Source organism: Xenopus tropicalis, chromosome 6 (assembly GCF_000004195.4).
Source record: "Xenopus tropicalis strain Nigerian chromosome 6, UCB_Xtro_10.0, whole genome shotgun sequence".
Classification (NCBI taxonomy): domain Eukaryota; kingdom Metazoa; phylum Chordata; class Amphibia; order Anura; family Pipidae; genus Xenopus; species Xenopus tropicalis.
The window spans coordinates 59,158,925-59,180,195 of NC_030682.2; the positions used below are offsets into that span (position 1 = coordinate 59,158,925).

Here is a 21,271-nt window from a genome sequence, read left to right on the forward strand (position 1 = left end):
AGAGCTCTTTGGCATTAACTCAACTCGCTGTGTTTGGAGGAAGAAAAATGCTGCCTATGACCCCCAAAACACCGTCCCCACCGTCAAGCATGGGGGTGGAAACATTTTGCTTTGGGGGTGTTTTTCTGCTAAGGGCACAGGACAACTTCTTCGCATTAACGGGAAAATGGACGGAGCCATGTATCGTGAAATCCTGAACGACAACCTCCTTCCCTCTGCCAGGAAACTGAAAATGGGTCGTGGATGGGTGTTCCAGCACGACAATGACCCAAAACATACAGCAAAGGCAACAAAGGAGTGGCTCAAGAAGAAGCACATTAAGGTCATGGAGTGGCCTAGTCAGTCTCCGGACCTTAATCCAATAGAAAACCTATGGAGGGAGCTCAAGCTCAGAGTTGCACAGAGACAGCCTCGAAACCTTAGGGATTTAGAGATGATCTGCAAAGAGGAGTGGGACCAACATTCCTCCTAAAATGTGCGCAAACTTGGTCATCAATTACAAGAAACGTTTGGCCTCTGTGCTTGCAAACAAGGGGTTTTCCACTAAGTATTAAGTCTTTTTTTGTTAGAGGGTTCAAAAACTTATTTCACTCAATGAAATGCAAATCAGTTGCTATCTTTTATTTAAAGTTATTTTTTCCATTTTCCTTTTGATGTGCTATCTGCCACTGTTAAAATAAACCTACCATTGAAATGATACTGTTCTGAGACTTTTCATTTCTTTGTCATTGGACAAACTTACAAAATCAGTGAGGGGGTCAAATAATTATTTCCTCCACTGTATATTATTCCAACCTTTTTCTCTGTCTCAATAATTTATAAAATTTCTAGCTTTTATTTTTTTTTTCACCATTGAACAGATATTTATTAGAAATCTTGAATGGATTAATCATAATTGCATTAAGTGACAGCAACAATATGTGAATTGCATAATTCTATTAGCCTGCCAACGAGCTATGAACTGGTAAATACTGAACTATCTACTTACCTTAACAAATAATGCAGCCTGTGCTACCATGGGTGACTAATTACCTGAATATGCCTTACCGTTCACTAACCTTCAGAACATGTGGGGATCCTGCTTAATTTTGGACAAATCTCCACAAACAAGGGGCCTATGTATCACTTCAATTTTTAAAATTACGCAAAAACTTCAGGGGACTTCAGAAACCGAATCGATTTGTATTCCATCCTACTAGTGATTCACATTCTTGCCGGTGGGAAGGCATTTCGGGAGATTAGTCACCCAAAGTAGCAAAGATTTATCATGGGCAACTAATCTCCCCATGTGCCAGTGCCCTTACCCTCTCTAAAGTGTCCTTAACCCTTACTTTAAATAGTCTTAAACCCTTTCTTAAAAATTTCTTGAATCAGCCAAAACAACCACATTGTCACACACGGTATCCCAAAACTCAGAACAACAGCCAAGATCCCGGTCTAAGCTCACTCTTCTGCCTATAACAGCCACCTTTCACTTCGGGACGAGCCCTCCGCTACTCGGGTGGCACCAGGACTTATTGTGAGAGGACCAGGGCAAATGTTCTGAGCAGGCTAGGGAACTTAGCGTTATGCAGAATTTTGGGGAGAAGAGACGAAGTGACCAGGACGAGGTCAAACCAAACGGGCAGCGCAGTACTAAGTCAGATTCCGGAACCGTAGTCAAAAAACAGGCAGAAGGCCAATTCAGGCAGCAATCAACAAGGTCAGGGTCAGGCAAGGGTCAAAACACAAATCAGAGTCAAACAGCAGAAAAACAAGAACCAGGAGGCGAAACCGAAGTTGGGCGACGAAATTAAGCACAGGCACCTTTAAATATTTGACATCACACGCCGGCTTTAAATGGCAGCGCGCGTACCTCTGCTCGCCAGACGAGCAGGACGCGCGCACCGGCGCGCATGGAGAGGCGGGCGTCCCCGCTAGACCACCAGGTACTCTTACATTACCCCCCCCTAGAGGGGGCCACTGGACCCCTTGGTTTCCCAGGAAATTTAGTATAAAATTGTCTGACAAGGCGGTCATCCTTAACATCAGCGGCAGACACCCAAGATCTTTCTTCAGGGCCATATCCCTTCCAGTAAAAAAGAAACTGTAACCCTCCCCTGGAAAAACGTGAATCAATAATTCTTTGTATCTCATATTCGGGTTGACCATCTACCACAACTGGAGGAGGAGGAGAATGCTGGCGAACCACCCTGGTAGGCTTTAAAAGAGACACATGAAAAGTACTCGAAATTTTAAGTTCAGGAGGAAGTACTAGGTGAACAGAGGAAGGGTTAATGATCTCAGAAATGACAAAAGGACCAATAAATTTGGGACCCAATTTGGCAGAGGGAACCTTAAGTGAAATATTCTTTGAAGATAACCACACCTTATCACCAACTTGATATTCTGATGACTCCTTCCGATGTCTATCAGCCGCTTTTTTTTGGGTACTCACGGCCGAAGACAGAGAATATTTTCTGCCAAACTTGTGAAAAATGTTCAACCATAGAATTGGCAGCAGGAACGGCAGAAACGTGTTCAGAAAAAGAAAAACCTCTTGGGTGGAGACCATAAACAATAAAAAAAGGAGACTCCCCCGGTGGAAGTATGAGTGGCATTATATCCCCGGTGGAAGTATGAGTGGCATTATTAAAGGCAAACTCAGCCCACGGAAGAAACTCTGTCCACTGAGACTGATTATTGGACACATAACACCTCAAATACTGTTCCAGAGACTGGTTAGTTCTTTCAGTTTGACCATTAGTTTGAGGATGATAGGCCGAAGAAAAGGACAGATCAGTACCCAAAAGAGAGCAATATGCCCTCCAGAACCTAGAGACAAACTGAACCCCCCTATCAGAAACAATATTCAATGGAGCTCCATGGTATTTAAATATATTAGCAATGAAAAGACCAGCCAAAGTTTTGGCAGAGGGGAGGGCGGGAAGGGGAATGAAATGACACATCTTACTAAAGCAATCTACTACCACCCAAATAACAGTATTACCATTAGAGGATGGCAGCTCAACAATAAAGTCCATGGAAATATGAGTCCACGGCCTCTCAGGAATAGGGAGTGGTTGTAATAGGCCCTGAGGTAGAGACCTAGATGGTTTGGAACGTTGGCAAACAGCACAAGAGTTAATATACTTGTCAACATCTTGTCTCATAGTAGGCCACCAAAGGAAACGAGATAACAGTGAACAAGTCTTACTTTGGCCAGGATGCCCTGCTACCCTAGAATCATGAGTCTCAGACAAAACAGTCTAACGAAAATTTTCTGGAACAAAAAGCCTACCAGATGGTACATTTCTAGGCAAGTTAATTTGAGCTTCAGAGAGAGAGGCCAAAAGGTCAGGACTCAGGGCAGCCACAATCACTTCCTTAGGAAGAATAGTGTCAGGTTCAAGGTGTTCTTTAGGACGAGAGACAAAACTCCTGGAAAGAGCATCGGCTTTTACATTCTTGGACCCAGGTCTATAGGTTTAAACGTTTAGCAGATTCAATATACAGCAAATTCTTATGATCAGTGAAGACGGTAACAGGATGTTTAGCGCCCTCTAACAGATGTCTCCATTCCTCAAAGGCCCATTTAACTGCCAACAATTCTCTGTTACCGATATCATAGTTAGCCTCAGTAGGGGAGAATTCTCTAGAAAAGAAGGCACAAGGATGTACCTTAAAGGTAACAGGGTGACGCTGGGACAATACCGCCCCGGCTCCCACCTCAGAAGCATCAACTTCAACGAGGAATGGTAAGGTGGAATCTGGGTGACGCAGCACTGGAGCAGAAATAAAAGCTTCTTTAAGAAGCTTAAAAGCTTCAATCGCTTCAATGGACCAAATACTAGGATCAACCCCCTTTTTGTAAGGGCTGTGATTGTCTATAATAATTGGCAAAACCTAGAAATCTTTGAATGGCACATAAGGAAAGTGGTTGAGCCCAATTCAAAATACCCTCTACCTTGGTTGGTTCCATTTCTAAACCATGTTGAGAAATGATGTACCCCAGAAAATGAACAGAAGGAACCTCAAAAAAACATTTTTCAAGCTTAGCATATAAATGATGCTGTCTAAGTCTCAATAGTACTTCCTGAACATGACAACGATGATCTTCTAAATTAGAAGAATAGATCAGAATATCATCTAGGTATACTACAACATAGCGTCCAAGTAGGTCACGAAAAATATCATTAACAAATTCTTGGAAGACTGCAGGAGCGTTACATAACCCAAAAGGCATTACCAAATATTCATAATGCCAATCACGAGTATTAAAGGCTGTTTTCCACTCATCTCCCTCCTTAATCCGGATTAAATTATATGCACCCCTGAGATTGAGTTTAGTGAAAATCGAAGCACCCTTAACCCTGTCAAAGAGCTCTGAGATCAAGGGAAGGGGGTAGCGATTTTTAACAGTAATCTTATTCAGACCTCTATAATCGATACAGGGCCTAAGCCCACCATCCTTCTTGCTTACAAAGAAGAAACCTGCCCCCGCTGGGGAAGATGTACTCTTCCATTGCTTGAGTCTCAGGAAGAGAAAGTGGATAGGTTCTACCTTTGGGAGGGACAGCCCCAGGAACCAATTCAATTGCACAGTCATAAGATCTATGTGCAGGTAACGATTCAGCCGCCTTCTTAGAGAAGACATCAGCGAAGGCTGTATATGGGGAAGGAAGACCCTTCAAAGAGGTTGTAGCAATGAGAATAGAACCTTTAAAACAAGACACTTCACAGTGTGCTCCCCAACCTCGTATCCTGCCGGTAACCCAGTCAATTTGGGGGTTGTGTTTTTGTAACCATGGGAGACCTAAAATCACAGGAGTGTCAGGACAGTTGATTAGATAGAAAAATATTAAAACCTTATTAAACCTTATTAAAACCTTCAATGGACATGACTAGATTCTGAGATCTAGAAGACACAAACCCACACCCTAGCGGATTCCCATGAATAGCCAGTAACCTGACTGGAGGGATTACAGTGGTACAAGGAATACCCAGCTTACGGACGAAATTAACATCCAAAAAATTCCCAGTCGCTCCAGAATCCAAAAAGGCTGGAATCTTAACATTACCGTACTCCCAGTCGAGGAGCACGAGAATGAAGATTTTAGAGGAGAAAGATTGGGGAGTAGAAACTGCATTACCCAAACAAGACTCCCCAGACTTGTTTAGGCTTTGCAGTTTCTTTGCGGAAATGACCCCCCTCACCACAATACATGCATAACCCATTAGTGCGTTTACGGAGTCTCTCCTCCGAGGATAGACGAGTAGAACCCAATTGCATAGGCTCCTCTACTGGCATAGGAGTAGCAATGTTACGTATGGGTTCGGGCACCAAAGAAAGAGAGTGGGTTAGGGAAGAGGCCGTTCTTTCTTGACGCCTCTCTCTAAGTCTCCTATCTAGTTGAATGGAGAGGGACATTAATGCATCAAGGGATGAAGGAGCAGGGTAATTAATGAGACTGTCTTTAATGGCATCAGACAGACCAGTTCAGAACTGACTACGAAGGGCTGAATCATTCCACCCTGTCTCGACCGCCCAGCGTCGAAACTCCGTACAATACTCCTCAACAAGCCTCCTGCCTTGCTGGAGGGTACGGATGGCTGAGTCAGCAGAGGCTGCCCGATCAGGGTCATCATAGATAATAGCCATAGCTTTAAAAAAGGCCTCAAGAGAGTATGGGGATAAAGTGAAAGCCCAAACCTGAGGATCACCTAACAGTAAAGTGATCACAAAATTAACTTTTGCCACTTCAGTGGGAAAAGAGCGAGGCAAAAAACTAAGATAAAGTTTGCATGTCTCCTTGAAAGCAAAAAATTTACTCCGATCCCCAGAGAATTTCTCGGGAAAAGGTATCTTAGGCTCTACAAGGGGAATACCCATAGAGAGCGGAGTAGAAGCTGGGTCATCAGCAGCAGGTTGCTGTTGGAGAGTATCTAACCTAACAGCCAACCCCTGGAGACATTGGACAATTTGATCTTGTTTAGTCTCTTGTTCCCTGAGACGCTGGAGGAGGTTCTTAAGCATAACTTCAGGAGAAGCGGATGAAGCAGAGGCCCCTTCAGCATCCATTTTCTTTCTTGGCCCAACTTACTGTCATGCACGGTATCCCAAAACTCAGAACAACAGCCAAGATCCCGGTCTGAGCTCACTCTTCTGCCTATAACAGCCACCTTTCACTTCGGGACGAGCCCTCCGCTACTCGGATGCCGCCAGGACTTATTGTGAGAGGACCAGGGCAAATGTTCTGAGCAGGCTAGGGAACTTAGCGTTATGCAGAATTTTGTGGTCAAGCCGAGGTCAAACCAAACGGGCAGCGCAGTACAAAGTCAGATTCCGGAACCGTAGTAAAAAAACAGGCAGAAGGTCAATTCAGGCAACAAGGTCAGGGTCAGGCAAGGGTCAAAACACGAATCAGAGTCAAACAGCAGAAAAACAAGAACCAGGAGGCGAAACCGACGTTGGGCGACGAAATTAAGCACAGGCACCTTTAAAAATTTGAAATTTGCGCCTTGCGCGATGGCGTCACACGTCGCGCCGGCTTTAAATGGCAGCGCGTGTACCTCCACTTGCCAGACGAGCAGGAGAGGCGGGCATCCCCGCTAGACTACCAGGTACTCTTACACACATCAGGAAGAAAATTCCAAAACTTCTCTGTTCACTGTTTACTGTGTAAAAAAAACCCAAAAACTTTCTACTCTTGCAGTTGACATATCCTTTGTTTTAATCTAGATATTATCTGTCTCCTTTGAGAACATGTTCTGAATAAATTTGCAAAAACAGGTTCTCATTTTTAAAAGCCCCTAAAGTATGCATATCCTCCCTTCTCTGGACTTTTCATTTTTTTGTGTGTTGAAGAACAAATTTTTATCGCATGACTTAGATAGGGCCTTATCAGGGGCAGAATCAGTGCTCCCATGAGACCACTTGTATTTTGTACAGGACAATATCTTCTTGACCCTACAGATTTTCATGGCTTTCTGAAGCTTAGTCTTATATGTACCTATACACTGCAGTCCTTTACATCCTCATGTTTTCTCATTCTATACTGGTATTGTATTTCTAAATTCCAGTTGCGCCTGCTTAAGAAATGTTACCTCTATGGTCTGGAATAAGAGTGTGCTGTATTGTGATATCAAAAATGTATATTCTGAAAACCATTTCCAAACCCACTGAAATTAAGAAATTATATCCAAATTATCCAATAATAATCAAATCAAATAATTAGGATTTTTAAAACTGATTTCCTTTTTCTCTTTAATAATAAAACAGTACCTTGTATTTGATCCTAACTAAGATATAATTAATCCTTATTGGATGTAAAACAAACCTATTGGATTTAATTAATGTTTTATTGGTTTTTTAGTAGACTTAAGGTATGAAGATCCAAATTACGGAAAGACCCCTTATCCGGAATACCCTTGGTCCCGAGCATTCTGGATAACAGGTTATATACCTGTATTGTTTATTTTATTAATCAAATAGTTAAAAGCATCCGTATCCCTTTAAAAACATCTGGGCAATCGTCTGTAATTTTACTATTGTACCAACCAAACAACCATGCTTGCTACTACCCTGACTTTTAACTTTGTATGACAATCATTTGGTATGCAAAAGACACTCCAACTCTACACACTACAGGTACAGTATGTACAGGAAACATGCTGCTCCCACAGCGTGTCTAGTTACGAATGCAGAGGTTTATCTTTTGCTTTCTAGCAATTTTTCAGTATAAGGGCAATGACACATGGGAAGATTTGTCGCTACCAGAGGTGACAAATCTCCCCAAAAATGCCTTGCCCTTGGCTAACATTGTAATCGTGAAAAGTAAAATAAATTATTTGTGGCGATTCGGCTTAATAACAGGGAAATGCCTGCTTCTGCATTTTTCCCACAATGAAGTCATTGCTGTTCATAATGTAATTTACTTGTGTCAATATTACTGAAGGGCAAGGCAGATTTGGGGAAAATTTGTCGCCTGTGCTTGCAAATTTTTAACAGGGGCTACAAATCTCTCCATGTTATTGCCCTTAAGAGGAAGATAGAATCTCATTTACCACAGAAAAAAGTGTAAAATATGGCTATAAGTTTGTTCTAGTCCATTAAAAACATAAGTTACACCTTACGGATCTAGCAGGTCTATCGTGTTTCATGCTTACCCAGTACTAGGCTCATCTACCTGCAATATCAGATGAGAAAAGCAGTGTCTACTTTTAAGAACCTCAGTTGTTGCTTTGCTAAAGTACAAAGTACAAAATGCCTTTCAAAAACTAGTAATTATAAAAAAGTACTAATAAAATAGCTTGATAGGAATAAAGACTGTCAGAAATAATAAAACTGGTTAAACTTGGTAGTCAATCATTCGAATTAGAGGTATTGTCCATCCAAGTGAGACTTATTGGAGATGAAAAATCTCTAATCGTGTCATGTGGTTTCTCCCATGCCCATAAATTTGATTTATAAGATGTGTAGGCTTGTCTTGAAACCACTCAATGGAGATGAGTAGATGGTACAACAAGCTGGAGGCAAAAGCAGGCTTCAGTAGAACCTAGAAACAGTGTTATACTGAGCCAGCAGGGCACCAGGAGCTAACCCAGATCCACTGGAGATATGGCTGCAACAAACACAAGCAGGCATCACCATTGTGCAGCTTGGAGGAATGAGTTGGGGAGAGTGGTATGGTGTGAAGGTACATGTTAAAGAGTGGGGTGTGTACAAAATGGGGCCTCCATGGCTGGGGTAGTGGGCCCTCAAGGTGGCAGTCCCATTGGACCCGGCACACCCTAGTCCAATACTGCCTGGATATAAGAATAGATTGCATGAGATTGCAGCCCACTGTAGAAGGATACTCTTGTGAAGTAAGAAAAGCAGTAAGAGGCTCCACTGAAAAGAGCAGAATGTGATGTCTGCTGACCTAGCAAACTGAGAATTCTGGTGCTGGACACCTGTGCATGAGTACCATTGCTGACTGTTAACACTACCCTGCCTGTAAAATCACATTTAATGTGAAGCATCTGTCAGAAAGATCAATTGTGACCTGTTAAGACATAGCCCTGACTGACAACGCCGAAGAAATTAAAGGTAATGTAATACTTAAAATTCACCTCCTAGCCAGACATCTGCTAAAACTGTAAAAACCGTGCAGCTTAACTGAAGATTTTTTAACCCTTGCATTATTACTCAGATTGATGTATCTCTTTAAGTGCTGAGAGTAGTAAAAGCATCATGCAGGTCAGCATTACGTTTAAGAACCTCCATAAAGTCAATGCATGAATTTCTTCATTGCTTACAGCTCATTTAGAAATAAATTACACTAAGAAACTAAGAAACACGGTTCACAAGCACCCTTTCCTGAAATCTGACCTAAAGGCTTCATTTTAGAGCTGCAACAACTAGCTTCCAGTTTTAGAAGGTCTGGCTAGGAGGAGATGTGGAGTGCTGCACATTGTATCTTGCAGAGTGCATGTCACCATATTGCCCCATTGAGAAGACAGCATACAACTGAAACCAGGTATATTTGATAAAACATTGAATACAATAAGTTTTATGCAGGATAGAGCTGTTATTGGAGCAGGCTACAGTGGATTTTTTACTTAAAACTTTTATGTTACATTTACTTTACTTATAAGAACTACAAAAGAGTTCTAAAGTGTATAGAAACCCCTTCCTCTAGTACTACAGCGAGGGCCAGTCTAAAAACGTTGTATGGAACATTTGTCCTGCTACTTACCTTTTAATCTATATATATATATATATATATTTATATATATATATATATATATATAGATATATACACAACTTTCCGTGAAGTGGAGGACAAATCCTGGTAACAGGCTACTACTCGCTAATGCTGATAGATGAAACAGGTATTCCCCAAAGGGCTTCAGTGTATTCATTCTGGCGTGGTTAGCCAAATTTACATCATGTGACAAATTGACTCGTTTATGTCAGCAAAAGCATTGTGCAAAAGTTAAAAAGGCAGGCAAAACTTTCTATGATCCCTAAGCACTAAGGCCTGATTTGCACCACTGGGTGCTTCATCAGAGACAACCATCAACTCATCAACACTACCACCACCATGTTTGAATTTGTATATACTGTGGAATGCTGGATTTGCTTTTAACCAGACAAAGAGACCTGTGTTGTCCAGTTTTTACTTATCTGCCTGTGGAACATTATCCCTAATTGTTTGGGGATCATCAGGTGTTTACTCAATTGTAAGATAAGCCTTGATCTGACTCACAAATAGCAAGTGGGGTACTGTGGCTTAGTTAACTACTGTTTCAGGTCATCCCTATTAGAACATTATGGCCCTCAGAACCTTAGAAATTGCATAAGGATATTTTTCAACAACTTGGTTTCTTATCTCTCAAATTTCCTTTGAGCATGGCATAGCATTCTGCATTACATTTGTGGTGACTACATCACTCCATTGGTAAGCTTCAATATATAATAATGCTTAGATTCAACAAGGCTGGCTGCATTCAAGCATGGCTGTGTTCAGTGAGTTGAATTAAATTATCAATTAAATGTAGTCAACTGATTAATTTACTAACTATGATATGGCGGTTGAATAACTTTCTTCCTCAAATAAATGCAGCAATAATTTAAAATCTGTGTTGTATTTCCTCAGGTTCTCTTTGTCTAATTACAATTCAAACTATTCAGCGTGACAAATATGCAATAAGATAGAATACTTTCTGCTGACTATTATGGGTCCTACACTAATCCATGTACAATGAATAGAAAAGTGTTTTGTTGGCCCTAATTTCCCTAAGGATAAATGTAAAATATGTAATAGTTTGCTACTGGCCTAGTAGCCCGTAGTACATGCGTAGCACTTACTGGTTAAAAAATATCTGGTTAAAAAATATTTAGTTGCTATGGATTACTAGTCCTAAGCAAACTTTGCAAATTTTACAGACATGTCAATTTATCAGGATTCAAGTATATTTATACCCCCAGCTGGGGTGGAACAATGAGTACTGCCAGCTTTTAACTGTTCATGGTAGCGGCATAATTAGCCATTGTTAATGTGTTGTGGGCATGTATAAAAACTGTTAATAATTAACAATTATGTAGAAAAAGTAAAAATACAAGGTTTGTTTAAATAGGACACTATAGGAAATTGTACTATATGTTATACAAACAGATAATATAGATCTTTTCTTTGAGACTTAGCAGTGACTTTTAATATTGTGTTTGTAGAATAAGGTACAAAATACTACACAGACTTTCCAAGTGACATTCTTGAGAAGGAAAGGAAATTTGCACAGGAGAAAGGCTTGGGAAGGCAATCTGCAATAATTTCCACAGAACCCTAACCTTAGTGCTTAGAGCCTGTGAATTCAGCTAGACTTGCTAAATATAGCAGCTCTAGTGCCCCTTTAAAATAATAAATATAGTTTACAGAGGTAATCACTGTCCAATGATTGAAGGAAAAGAAAAACAATTATATAGGGCATACCTCCCACTTTTAGCGGGACGGCCCTGATTTTTATAGCACTGCCCGCTGTCCTGGATTCATTGTTAGATATCCCGCTTCTTAGCATTGCCATTTAATTGCTGTGCCTGCTCTGCTCCGGAAAAAGCCTGCCCCCTTTTCTCTTGAATCTCCCCTGCTACGTTCAAGCTCACAGGCTTACCTGTGAGGAACACACAGTGTCACGGACACCTCTTACAACACCTAAGATGGGGAGCTCCTGTGCCAAGTTTAAAGACCTGGATCATTGCTCCTATTGAAATGCAGAACCTTTAGGCTGGTGCAGTAAATTTAGTACAAAATATGGCATTTTTAGACATATTTATTAAAAAGTACAAATTTTCCTGACAAATTAAAGTTAAGGGATATTAAGGGTTGTCTGGGCACCATATGGTGTCCATATAAAATAATTACTAATTATTAATGGTTTGTGTAACACAAGCTTTTAAAGTTTTGCATTTAGGGATTATCTGACAATCCTATTCAAAGAAATCCAAAAATCCATACAAATAATCCATAAAAATCTATTTGCTGCTGTAATGAGTTAAAATATTCCAAGCACAGTTGTCTGGAAAACCAATTCAATTTGCATATATTAATGCAGCATGAGCTTTTATTGCTGTTTTTTCTTTTAAATAAGTGTGATCAAACCCTTAAACTACAAGCAGAGATAGTAATCCAGATGAATAAATCCAGATTAAACACTGACCACAGTGATTGCTGTTAAACTAATTCAGTTGCAACCTCCCTGCCTGCTATTTAGACAGCATGCACAAACAAGCAACTCAAAGCTGGTGGGCATGTCCATAACTATAGACTATGGGGCAGATTTACTAATCCACGAATCCAAAAGGGAAAAAATCGTATTGGAAACGAAAATTTTGCGACTTTTTAGTCGCCATCGCGATTTTTCATATTTGTCGCAACTTTTTCGTCGCCGTCACAACTTTATCGTATGTTGCGCAACTTTTTCGTCGCCGTCAAGGTTTTTTTCGTATTGAGCGATAGTAAACGGCGGAAAAACCAATCCGATTGTTTCGCGATGGCGACGAAAAAGTCGCGGAAAATTTACGAAAAAGTCGCAACGGTGACAAAAAAATCGCGGGACATACGAAAAAGTCTAAATGCACTATGATCACCCAATATAATTACATAGTCCAGAAATGTAGAGAGCTATTATAGCTGTTCTACCATTTAAAGGACATACTCCTTTCAAAAGTCTCTGTCAGGGCCGCTGGGCCCTGGGCAAATTTTCAACGGCGGACCCCCACTGCCCCAAGATATTTGTTATAGAATGACCCTCAAGCATGTGAAGTTCAATATAGTAAGGCAGCCAGTGAAGAAAGTGTATGTGCTTACACAAATGAGACATGATCCTCATTTGTCTGCCCTGGACAACAGCCCCGGGAGCAGAAATATTAGAAAATGGTGATGCCACAAAAAAAAAAAAATCAGTTCTAGATTCTAGTTTTTCTTTTGAAAGAAGCATTCAGAATTGTCAGTCGTATAATATTCATTATTACAATATATCCATTTTTTTTAAAATGGCAGAAGTATTTTTTACTTTTCAGAATTACATTTTTTTCATACTATTATCTTTTATTATCATATTATTATTACAACTTTCATATTATTATCATCACAAAATGTGTGTCTGTGATGAAGCAAAGAAAGCCCATGCACACTGTGTAAATGTTACTGACAGCTTATCTCAGGGTGCCAGCTGTCATATCTGATGTGCCTCCTTTCATACTTCAGCTAAAGTGTATTATCAGATTATTCACCCTCCCCACCCCTTTAAATTAGGATATAGGAAGTCACCTTGAAAAGATGTTTATCTACGCATAGTTACATCTTGGTTACTTATTTCTAATATTCATGGAATTTACAGTTTGGGTACTTTAACTCTCATCATATATAACACTGAACTCTATATTTGCCATTTCTATATAAGAACCAATCTAATACACATATGGGACCTGTTATCCAGAATGCTCGGGACCTGGGGTATTCCGGATAAAGGATCTTTCTGTAATTCGGATCTCCTACCTTAAGTCTACTAAAACAATTATTTAAACAGCAATTAAATCCAATAGGATTGTTTTGCCTCCAATAAGGATTTTTAAAAATGTGAATTATTTAATTAAAATAGAGTCTATGAGAGATGGCCTTTCCGTAATTCGTAACTTTCTGGATAATGGGTTTTCCGGATAAGGGGTCTGATAGCTGTATATGGCATCTCATCATGCCATAGTTAATGTTTAATATGCCTGAGAAGAGAGCTTAAATTTAGGTTTTAGATCCAGAACACAGCATTTTCTCGCAAAATTCCAGTACAATTGTGGCTTTGAGGGGCAGTTGTTTCTGACCCAAACATCAAGCCACCCATGTAATTAACGGTATTAAGTTTGCCCAGTAGCAGTAACCCATAACAACCAAAAATATTTGCTTTTAAACAGCTGACCAGTACATTCTACCTGCTGTTTGGTTGCTATGAGTTACTGCTCCTGGGCAAACTTAGTACCTTTTTTTACATAACCCCCTAACGGCTAAAAGCAAACGCTTGTGAGTATGAGCCCTAAATGTGCAGATGAGCCTGCTGACAAATTGGATACATTTCAGTCGATACTGCTTCATTTTCATTGCTGAGCATCAAAATGCCATCAATGGCATCAATACACACAACTGCATCCATGTTTGTGTGACTGTAATTGCAGTTGTGTTAGCAAATGAGCTCTAATGTGATTTGCCTAAAGGTCATAAGGATCATAAGACATCCACAATGCCTTAACCTACTTGATTAACATATGGATCTCAGCAGAAAGATGGCTAGCAGTTCACTTATATACATATTATATATATCATAAATAATAATAGAAGAAATTATATCTATGAAAGGGGATTATACACACACATATATACAGGCTCTTCTATACACTCACATATAGAAACTATATATATATATATATATATATTTATATATATATATATATATATTTTATATATATATATATATATGTATACACGGGAATAAGGACAGCACTCCTAGGATTTAAAGAATTGTGAGCAAAATGTAAATGCAAAAATTTAAAGGTTTATTACTCGACGTTTCAGTCTCACACAGAAACTTTCATCTGGAGTGAAAAACAAAACCTTTTTCAAAACCTGGACTATTATATATACCTTTATTATATATTACCTTTTACCTATGAACTGTAGATCTTCAGATCCCTGTAGCCTTGGTTATTATGCTTGTTCAAGAAATCATCCAAGCCACAAGGCATTAATAGAATCTGCAAACAAAACATCGCCTGGCAGAGTGTTCCACAACCTTACTGCGCTCACTGTAAAGAACCACCTACATTGCTTCAAAGTAAAGTTCCAATCCTCTAGTGACAGAAGCATCACTAGGACTTGCCCTGCCCCCATGCAAACCAATCCCCCACCCCTCCCATTCTTCCAATCTCCAAAAACACACAGACACCAATTTTGGGATAAAAAGGCAACAGAAATTTTTTTATCGACTGAAGTTTTAATTTAAAATGTATCATAAAGAGCAAATGGCATATAATAAACGTAGCCCAACATAGCATGAATGTTTGTGTAACAAACAATTAACTCTTGAACAGTCATGTTCCACAGGGGTCCCCAACCTTGTAAAAGTTTTGGAGAGCCACAAGCATGAGAATAGTTATTTGGGGATGCTAAATACAGGCTGTGATTGGCTATTTGGTAGCACCATGTGCACTGCTGGCCCACAGGAGGCTCTGCTTGGAGTAGAGTCTGGGCTTCCAAAACTTGCATCCAAGCCAGAAATTAAAAAATGGCACCTACTTTGAGGCTACTGGGAGAAACATCAAAGGGGAACATCAAATAGGAAGCAAGAAAATCCTATCTCACTTTTTATACCCCCAATGACTTTCTTGTCCCTGCAACTTCTGATACTACGAATCCCCCACCGACTGGGAGTGGCTTTACAACCCTCATGGCTCTGTCATGATTCTGCTTCCCTACACTTTGTTATGGGTCATTGGGTTACTTTCTTAATAAAGGTCCCATGAGGGACTGAAACGTCAGTTTCACAGTAATGTGGTGTGAAATACAGCTTTCCTAAATCTGACGTGAGTGTGGGTCCTTCATGATTTTACTACTTGACTCCAGCACCCACCACCAAAGTTCCAGTTTGAGTGCAGACCTTTTGGCCTTGTGCTTTTATATGGACATAGAATGCCTCTGTGACTCATAATATTGTTATATTTTAAAAGAGGGGGTACATTATTCACTATATAGATATTAAATATATAATGTGCAGGACCTGGGCTTTTCCAGATAAGGTGTATTTCTGTAATTTGGATCTTCATACCTAAAGTCTACTAAAAAAGCATTTAAACATCAATTAAGCCAAAAAGGATTGTTTTATCTCCAATAAGGATTAATGATGTCTTAGTAATGTACTGTTTTATTATTACAGAGAAAAAACAAGCAATTGTTATGAATTTCAGTAATTTAATTCAAATGGAGTCTATAGGAGATGGCCTTCCTGTAATTCAGAGCATTCTGGATAACAGATCCAATACCTGTATATAAATATTTGATATATATATATATATATGTGTGTGTGTGTGTGTGTGTGTGTGTATGTGTGTGTGTGTATGTGTGTGTGTGCGCATATGTATTCTAATGATATAACTGAAAACATTTTGAAAATCAATATTCACTGAATATTTAAAACTCATACATGGCAGCAGTTAGAGGAATGAAAGCAAAAGTGTGATCTCTATAGGTTAGTATTTAGGAGTAGTCTACAGGCATAAAAGGTGTGCAGACTACTCCTAAATACTAACCTATTGAGATCAGACTTTTCCTTTCATTCAATTTCGTTTCATAGAGTTATCAAGAACATTAATTATTTTGATCCTTATATATAATGTCTAACATCTGTAAATAATTGCTGCGTTACTTCTAAACTTCCGAAGAAAGGGCTGCAATATGACATGAGGTGCAGTCTTCATGTATCCCCTGCCTAATCTATGTGTATTGAAATGTCTAGTAACTAAGTTTAATAAATATGCAGTTTTCCTTTAAAAGACTCATCTATACATGTGTAGATGAACATAAAAAAGGTATACAGCCACACAATGAACTATGCCTTCAGCTTACTGTAAAAGACAAATCTTAGAACAAAACTACATTTATAAAAAAAAAATGCAAAGTAAGTTTCTTTTCAAGCAAGAAGTAAAATAAAGAAACATTCAACCACATTGTTGCAGGCCTTAAAGGAGACATATTGGATAAATGGAAAAAAACCCTAAAAATTAATCCTATCTGTAAAAATGGCCCCTTTATTGGAGCTCCCTATAGATCCTATCAGGTCCCTGTCTGTGTTTCAAATGAAGGGTGGGCATGTCCTAACAGTCCCAGCCAGAAGCACAGCAGGAGAGGGATAGCCAATCACAACCTTGCACTCACACAAGCAAAGACAGGCATCAGTTCCCTATCAGGTCAGCCTAGCGGCTGATTGGTTCCTATCCTACAGTGCAGTTTACTGAAAGCTGCTGGCTCCCCTGCATATCCAGAGAATTCAGCCAGCAGGAAGTGGAACAGATGGGCTCCCGGGTTTTGGTGGAATTTCAGTCCAAAACACAACTTTTTTAAGCACAATCAATCTATGTTTAGAGGAGTATAATTCACTGGTACAGTCTTAATTTTTATATGATATGGCTCCTTTAAAAACACAATTTCTTATGCATTAGGCATTATAGGTCCACCTGCATTTAAAACCTGCATTTAATATTATGCACACAATTAAGCCAGTTATAATTAATATGATTGTAGTCATTATGGTATGAATTCTAAGCAGGTTAGCTAAAATGCATGTGCTTCTCTATAACTATATCACATGGTAGTTAAGCATCAGATATATTTCTATGTAATAAACATATAATTGCAGTGTTTCCTAACCTTTCCATGGGGACCCAGCCTTAATTTAATAATTATATTTATTGTAAGAAATACAGTACTTTTAATGTATTTAAGGGGATCATGGAGACCAACCCTAAACAGCATGATCCAATTTGGGGTTAAAGACCCCTGTGGTAATTAAAGTTATACTGACACGAAAAAACTACTTTTCAAAATATGAATATACATAAAAAGCTACCTATAGGTTGTGTTGATGTTTTTTTGCAGACAGGTTTGGTTTTGTAAGTAATTGTTACTTGAAGTTCCTAAACCCGACTGTTTTGCCAACCTGACTGTCCCTTCCTAACCTGTCAGTTATAGCTTCTAATGCTAACAGACAAATATGGCCGCCCCCTCATAGAGGAACACAGGAGATCAGACAGGTTACGTAAATGCCTCAGGCAAATATTTTTATGGCAAAATTATAAAGTTCTTGCAAAGATAATGTTATGATAGATGTAAAAAAAGATTTACTTTCTGGTGTCAGTATCACTTTAAATGGCAACATTTTATCTTTATACACACTCAAATACGGTTTACTGTAGCCACATCTTTCTCCATGATTAGTCAGAGCAGAATAAGGGTGGTAAAAGCATCCCTAGCATTGCTAAAGACACAGTATTATTTATTTATTTTTTCCCCTCTCTTTTAACAGGATTATTTTAGCACTGTAAATCTGTATTAAAAGTGCTATCTATATCAGTACTTAGGTCCTGATGGAGTATAAACAAAAGTTTGTAATTTCACAAAACTATCTAAAATAGTATGCTATAAAGTTCAACTTGCCATTTAGTAAACTGCAAATGGAAAATTACAAAAGTAATTTTGCTTTAGATCTTCATTCTCATACAGTGCCATTTTCATTCTCATGCAATGTCACAATCCGAATACTGGTTTCATGGTTTAGTGTGCGCATTATTTTAATTACAATTGTAGGAAGACATTTCTTCTTATTAAAGGAAATCACGGAGATTCACCAGATTAATGAAAATGTCCTACTTTATTATGACTGTTTCCAATGTAAGTATTATACTGCATTGATTGTTTCTCTCTTCTGACACTCTAATGCAAGCTTTGATGAGCTTTACAGCTTTACAGAAAAAAGTTTAAATTACATTCAGGAAAGGACTTGGAGGGAAAAGTAAAAAAAATGTAAAAGCATACAAATAGTAAAAATGATGACCTACTGCAAAGTTTACTATGTCCTAGTAAAAATTACCTCCAATATTACAGTAATCAATTATTTAAATGGGTTATAAAAGCTACAGAAAGCATACGCGTGCTCCTAAACAATGAAGGTGTTAAGTATGTAATTAGATACCTTAAAGAGTACCTGTTTACTGAAGTGCTCAATTAATAGCTTTATACTAAGTTTTATTTCTAATTATTCCCCTGAATAATGTGCTGTGATAACAGACAGTAATATCAAGGTCATGCCATTTAAAGTGGAATTAGGAAACAAAACTTAAACACAATGAAAGAGCCAATAATCCACCATCTTCTGTACATAAACTGGAATCTATTAAATAAACATAGAATTTTCAGCAACACCCTCTTTATATATGAAGGAATTCAATTTAGTAATTAACTTAGGTTTATAAATAGCACAGGTCAGGGTCACACATAGTGGCAGTAGGTTTCCATTATTTATCTCACATGCTGCTGCTTTCCAGCTGTTGTTGATCTATACCCCAACATGCTGAGAATTGTAATGCACTTTAGGTGCTCCTTAGACTGCCCAAATATGAAATACTTTAACACAATATTTCATATACAACAATTGCCTATTCACAGAAAAAAAATAAATCTGAGGCACAATGTAGCTTTTGTTTTTTTACTTTCCCTCTCCCTCCACCTGCTTCCCAATAGGACAGATCCCCCTTAACTGCACCACCACACACACACATGGCTTTTACCATAGCAGAATAATAACAAATATTGTTGGAGTAATGTTGCACTTACTGTTCTCCAGAGCCTTTTCTTTTTTGGGCTTATAGAGGTGGCTGTAACAATGATGTGTGAGACAGAGACCATGAAACCAAAAACGATGGCTAACAGAGTTCTCACTGGCAGCAGGGCATAAGCCACAAAGGTCACCAACATGAGTTGCCACAGTCCTTGTTCAGAAGATACAGGGGGCTCCAAGCCATAAGCTCCCAAAGAGAAAGGGCAGCACAAGAAGGAAAAAGTAAAGCCGAAAAGTAAGGTTAATTTGACAATTTGCTGGAGCTGAGTGACCTGCAGATACTTGACATTGGTGACAATGAAGAGGGAAAGGAATATGATGCAGTGCACTGGATGTGAGCCCTTGGAGATGGTCAGGCTGGGGCCGGACATGAGTTCCAGCAGTGCCAAAGTGCCTGTCATGATGATGAGCACGGCCAGAGCCTTCAGGGTGGAAGTTTGCTCCAGCTTCAGGTTGTAATTTTGGAAGAGGGATTCCAGCTCCTTGCAGTCGAATTCGTCTTCGCATGCGATGGCATCCAAAGGGGCGGCAGGCAAGCAGTGACACTTCTTTCTCCTGGTTTTCACTTTCTGGAAAGGTATTTCCTCCATATCAGTGCCATTCATACATCCGAGAGGAGCGCTGGGGTCTCTCTCCTCCTGCTCATTCAAGCTGACGAGGGAAGCACTGAAGGAAATCAGCGGGGAGCCGCCAGAATGGAGAACATATAATAGAATGAGGTTAGAATAAGGAATGGATAATAACAGCTACATCCCATACATGCCTGTGAGTATGAAAGAGAACAGAACGACATTAAAGGGCACCCGGGGGGTTAGAGCATGAAGACCAGCAATCAACAGGCACTGCCCCGGGTTACATAGATTGCTAATTCCGAAGGCTTCATTGTAAGGAAGAAGAATGCAGGTGATGGGAAATACTATGGCGATTGTGTAGGCAATGGAGGACTGTGAGGTAAAAGGGAAGAGGAGGGTTATAGTGGTTAAATTAAAAAAAAAGATATAGAGAAAAAAGAGGTCAAAAGCTGCGAAACAGAATGAAAGGAAAAGGTAATTCCCTTCCTACGTGCGGGAGCATTGCACCGAGCACTGTCTGCCTGGCGTCTGCGCATTAGGCGTTTGGGAAGCCAGACACGTCTCTCCAATCTGAGCAGATTGACAAGTAGAAAACACAGATTTGACAACATGACCACGTTTGAGTCAGCTTTGCAAACACCCTCCTCTCCTCCCCCTCTTGTGTGTATCTGCTAGCTAGGGTAATGCACCCAGACAGGGATAAAACGCTCTCTAATTGGCTGCCCTGTTTGCCTTGTGCATCTCCCTGGCACCTGAGAGAGCGCTCGCAAAGGCAACGCTCAGCGCCGAGCCCTGGACAGCGCTGAAGTGACTAAGGAAAGCGCTGAGGGACTGAGGAGATAGCAAGGGGCCAAAATTCCCTCCAGTACTCAAGGGGTTAACGGTTCATGTTACAGGCGGGAAAAAAATGGTACACTCCTACTGCTCCCCCTCCCCTGCTCTGCCGTTCACCCTGCAGTGCCTCACTCACCAGCAGCAGCTGCAGCTTGAAGGATCATCCCTGCAGCACGTAGGACCATTTTCCCCCATCTGCTCGGTACTGTCAGCCGCCTCCTGCTCTCCTGCTATGAGCGACGAGCTCATCCAGCAAGTGCAGGCCAGGCTAGCAGCCGAGGGAGCCGAATGGCTGCATCAACTCCTCGGCGCTGCCGGCCCACAGGTACAGGGCGCGCAAGCGGCGAGCGGTGTCAGTAGGCGACCGCCTCGCCGCTCCCGCCCTCCCGTCTGAGCCCCAGTCCCCCTAGAGCCACGCGGCGCATGTCCTCCGCCGCCGCCTCCCAACCTCCAACTGCCGCGCCGGC

General features: G+C 40.1%; 1 protein-coding gene across 1 annotated transcript in view; it reads right to left on the reverse strand.

The window, feature by feature from the left end:
- The window catches only part of adcy1 (adenylate cyclase 1 (brain)), a 97,674-nt gene extending 76,885 nt beyond the window's left edge, over positions 1-20,789 (reverse strand). The window contains exon 1 of the mRNA XM_002933415.5: positions 19,395-20,789. Within this exon, the coding sequence (XP_002933461.1) occupies positions 19,395-20,003 (609 nt within the window). The 5' untranslated portion in view covers positions 20,004-20,789. The remainder of the gene's footprint in view (positions 1-19,394) is intronic.
- Positions 20,790-21,271: the final 482 nt, after the last annotated feature.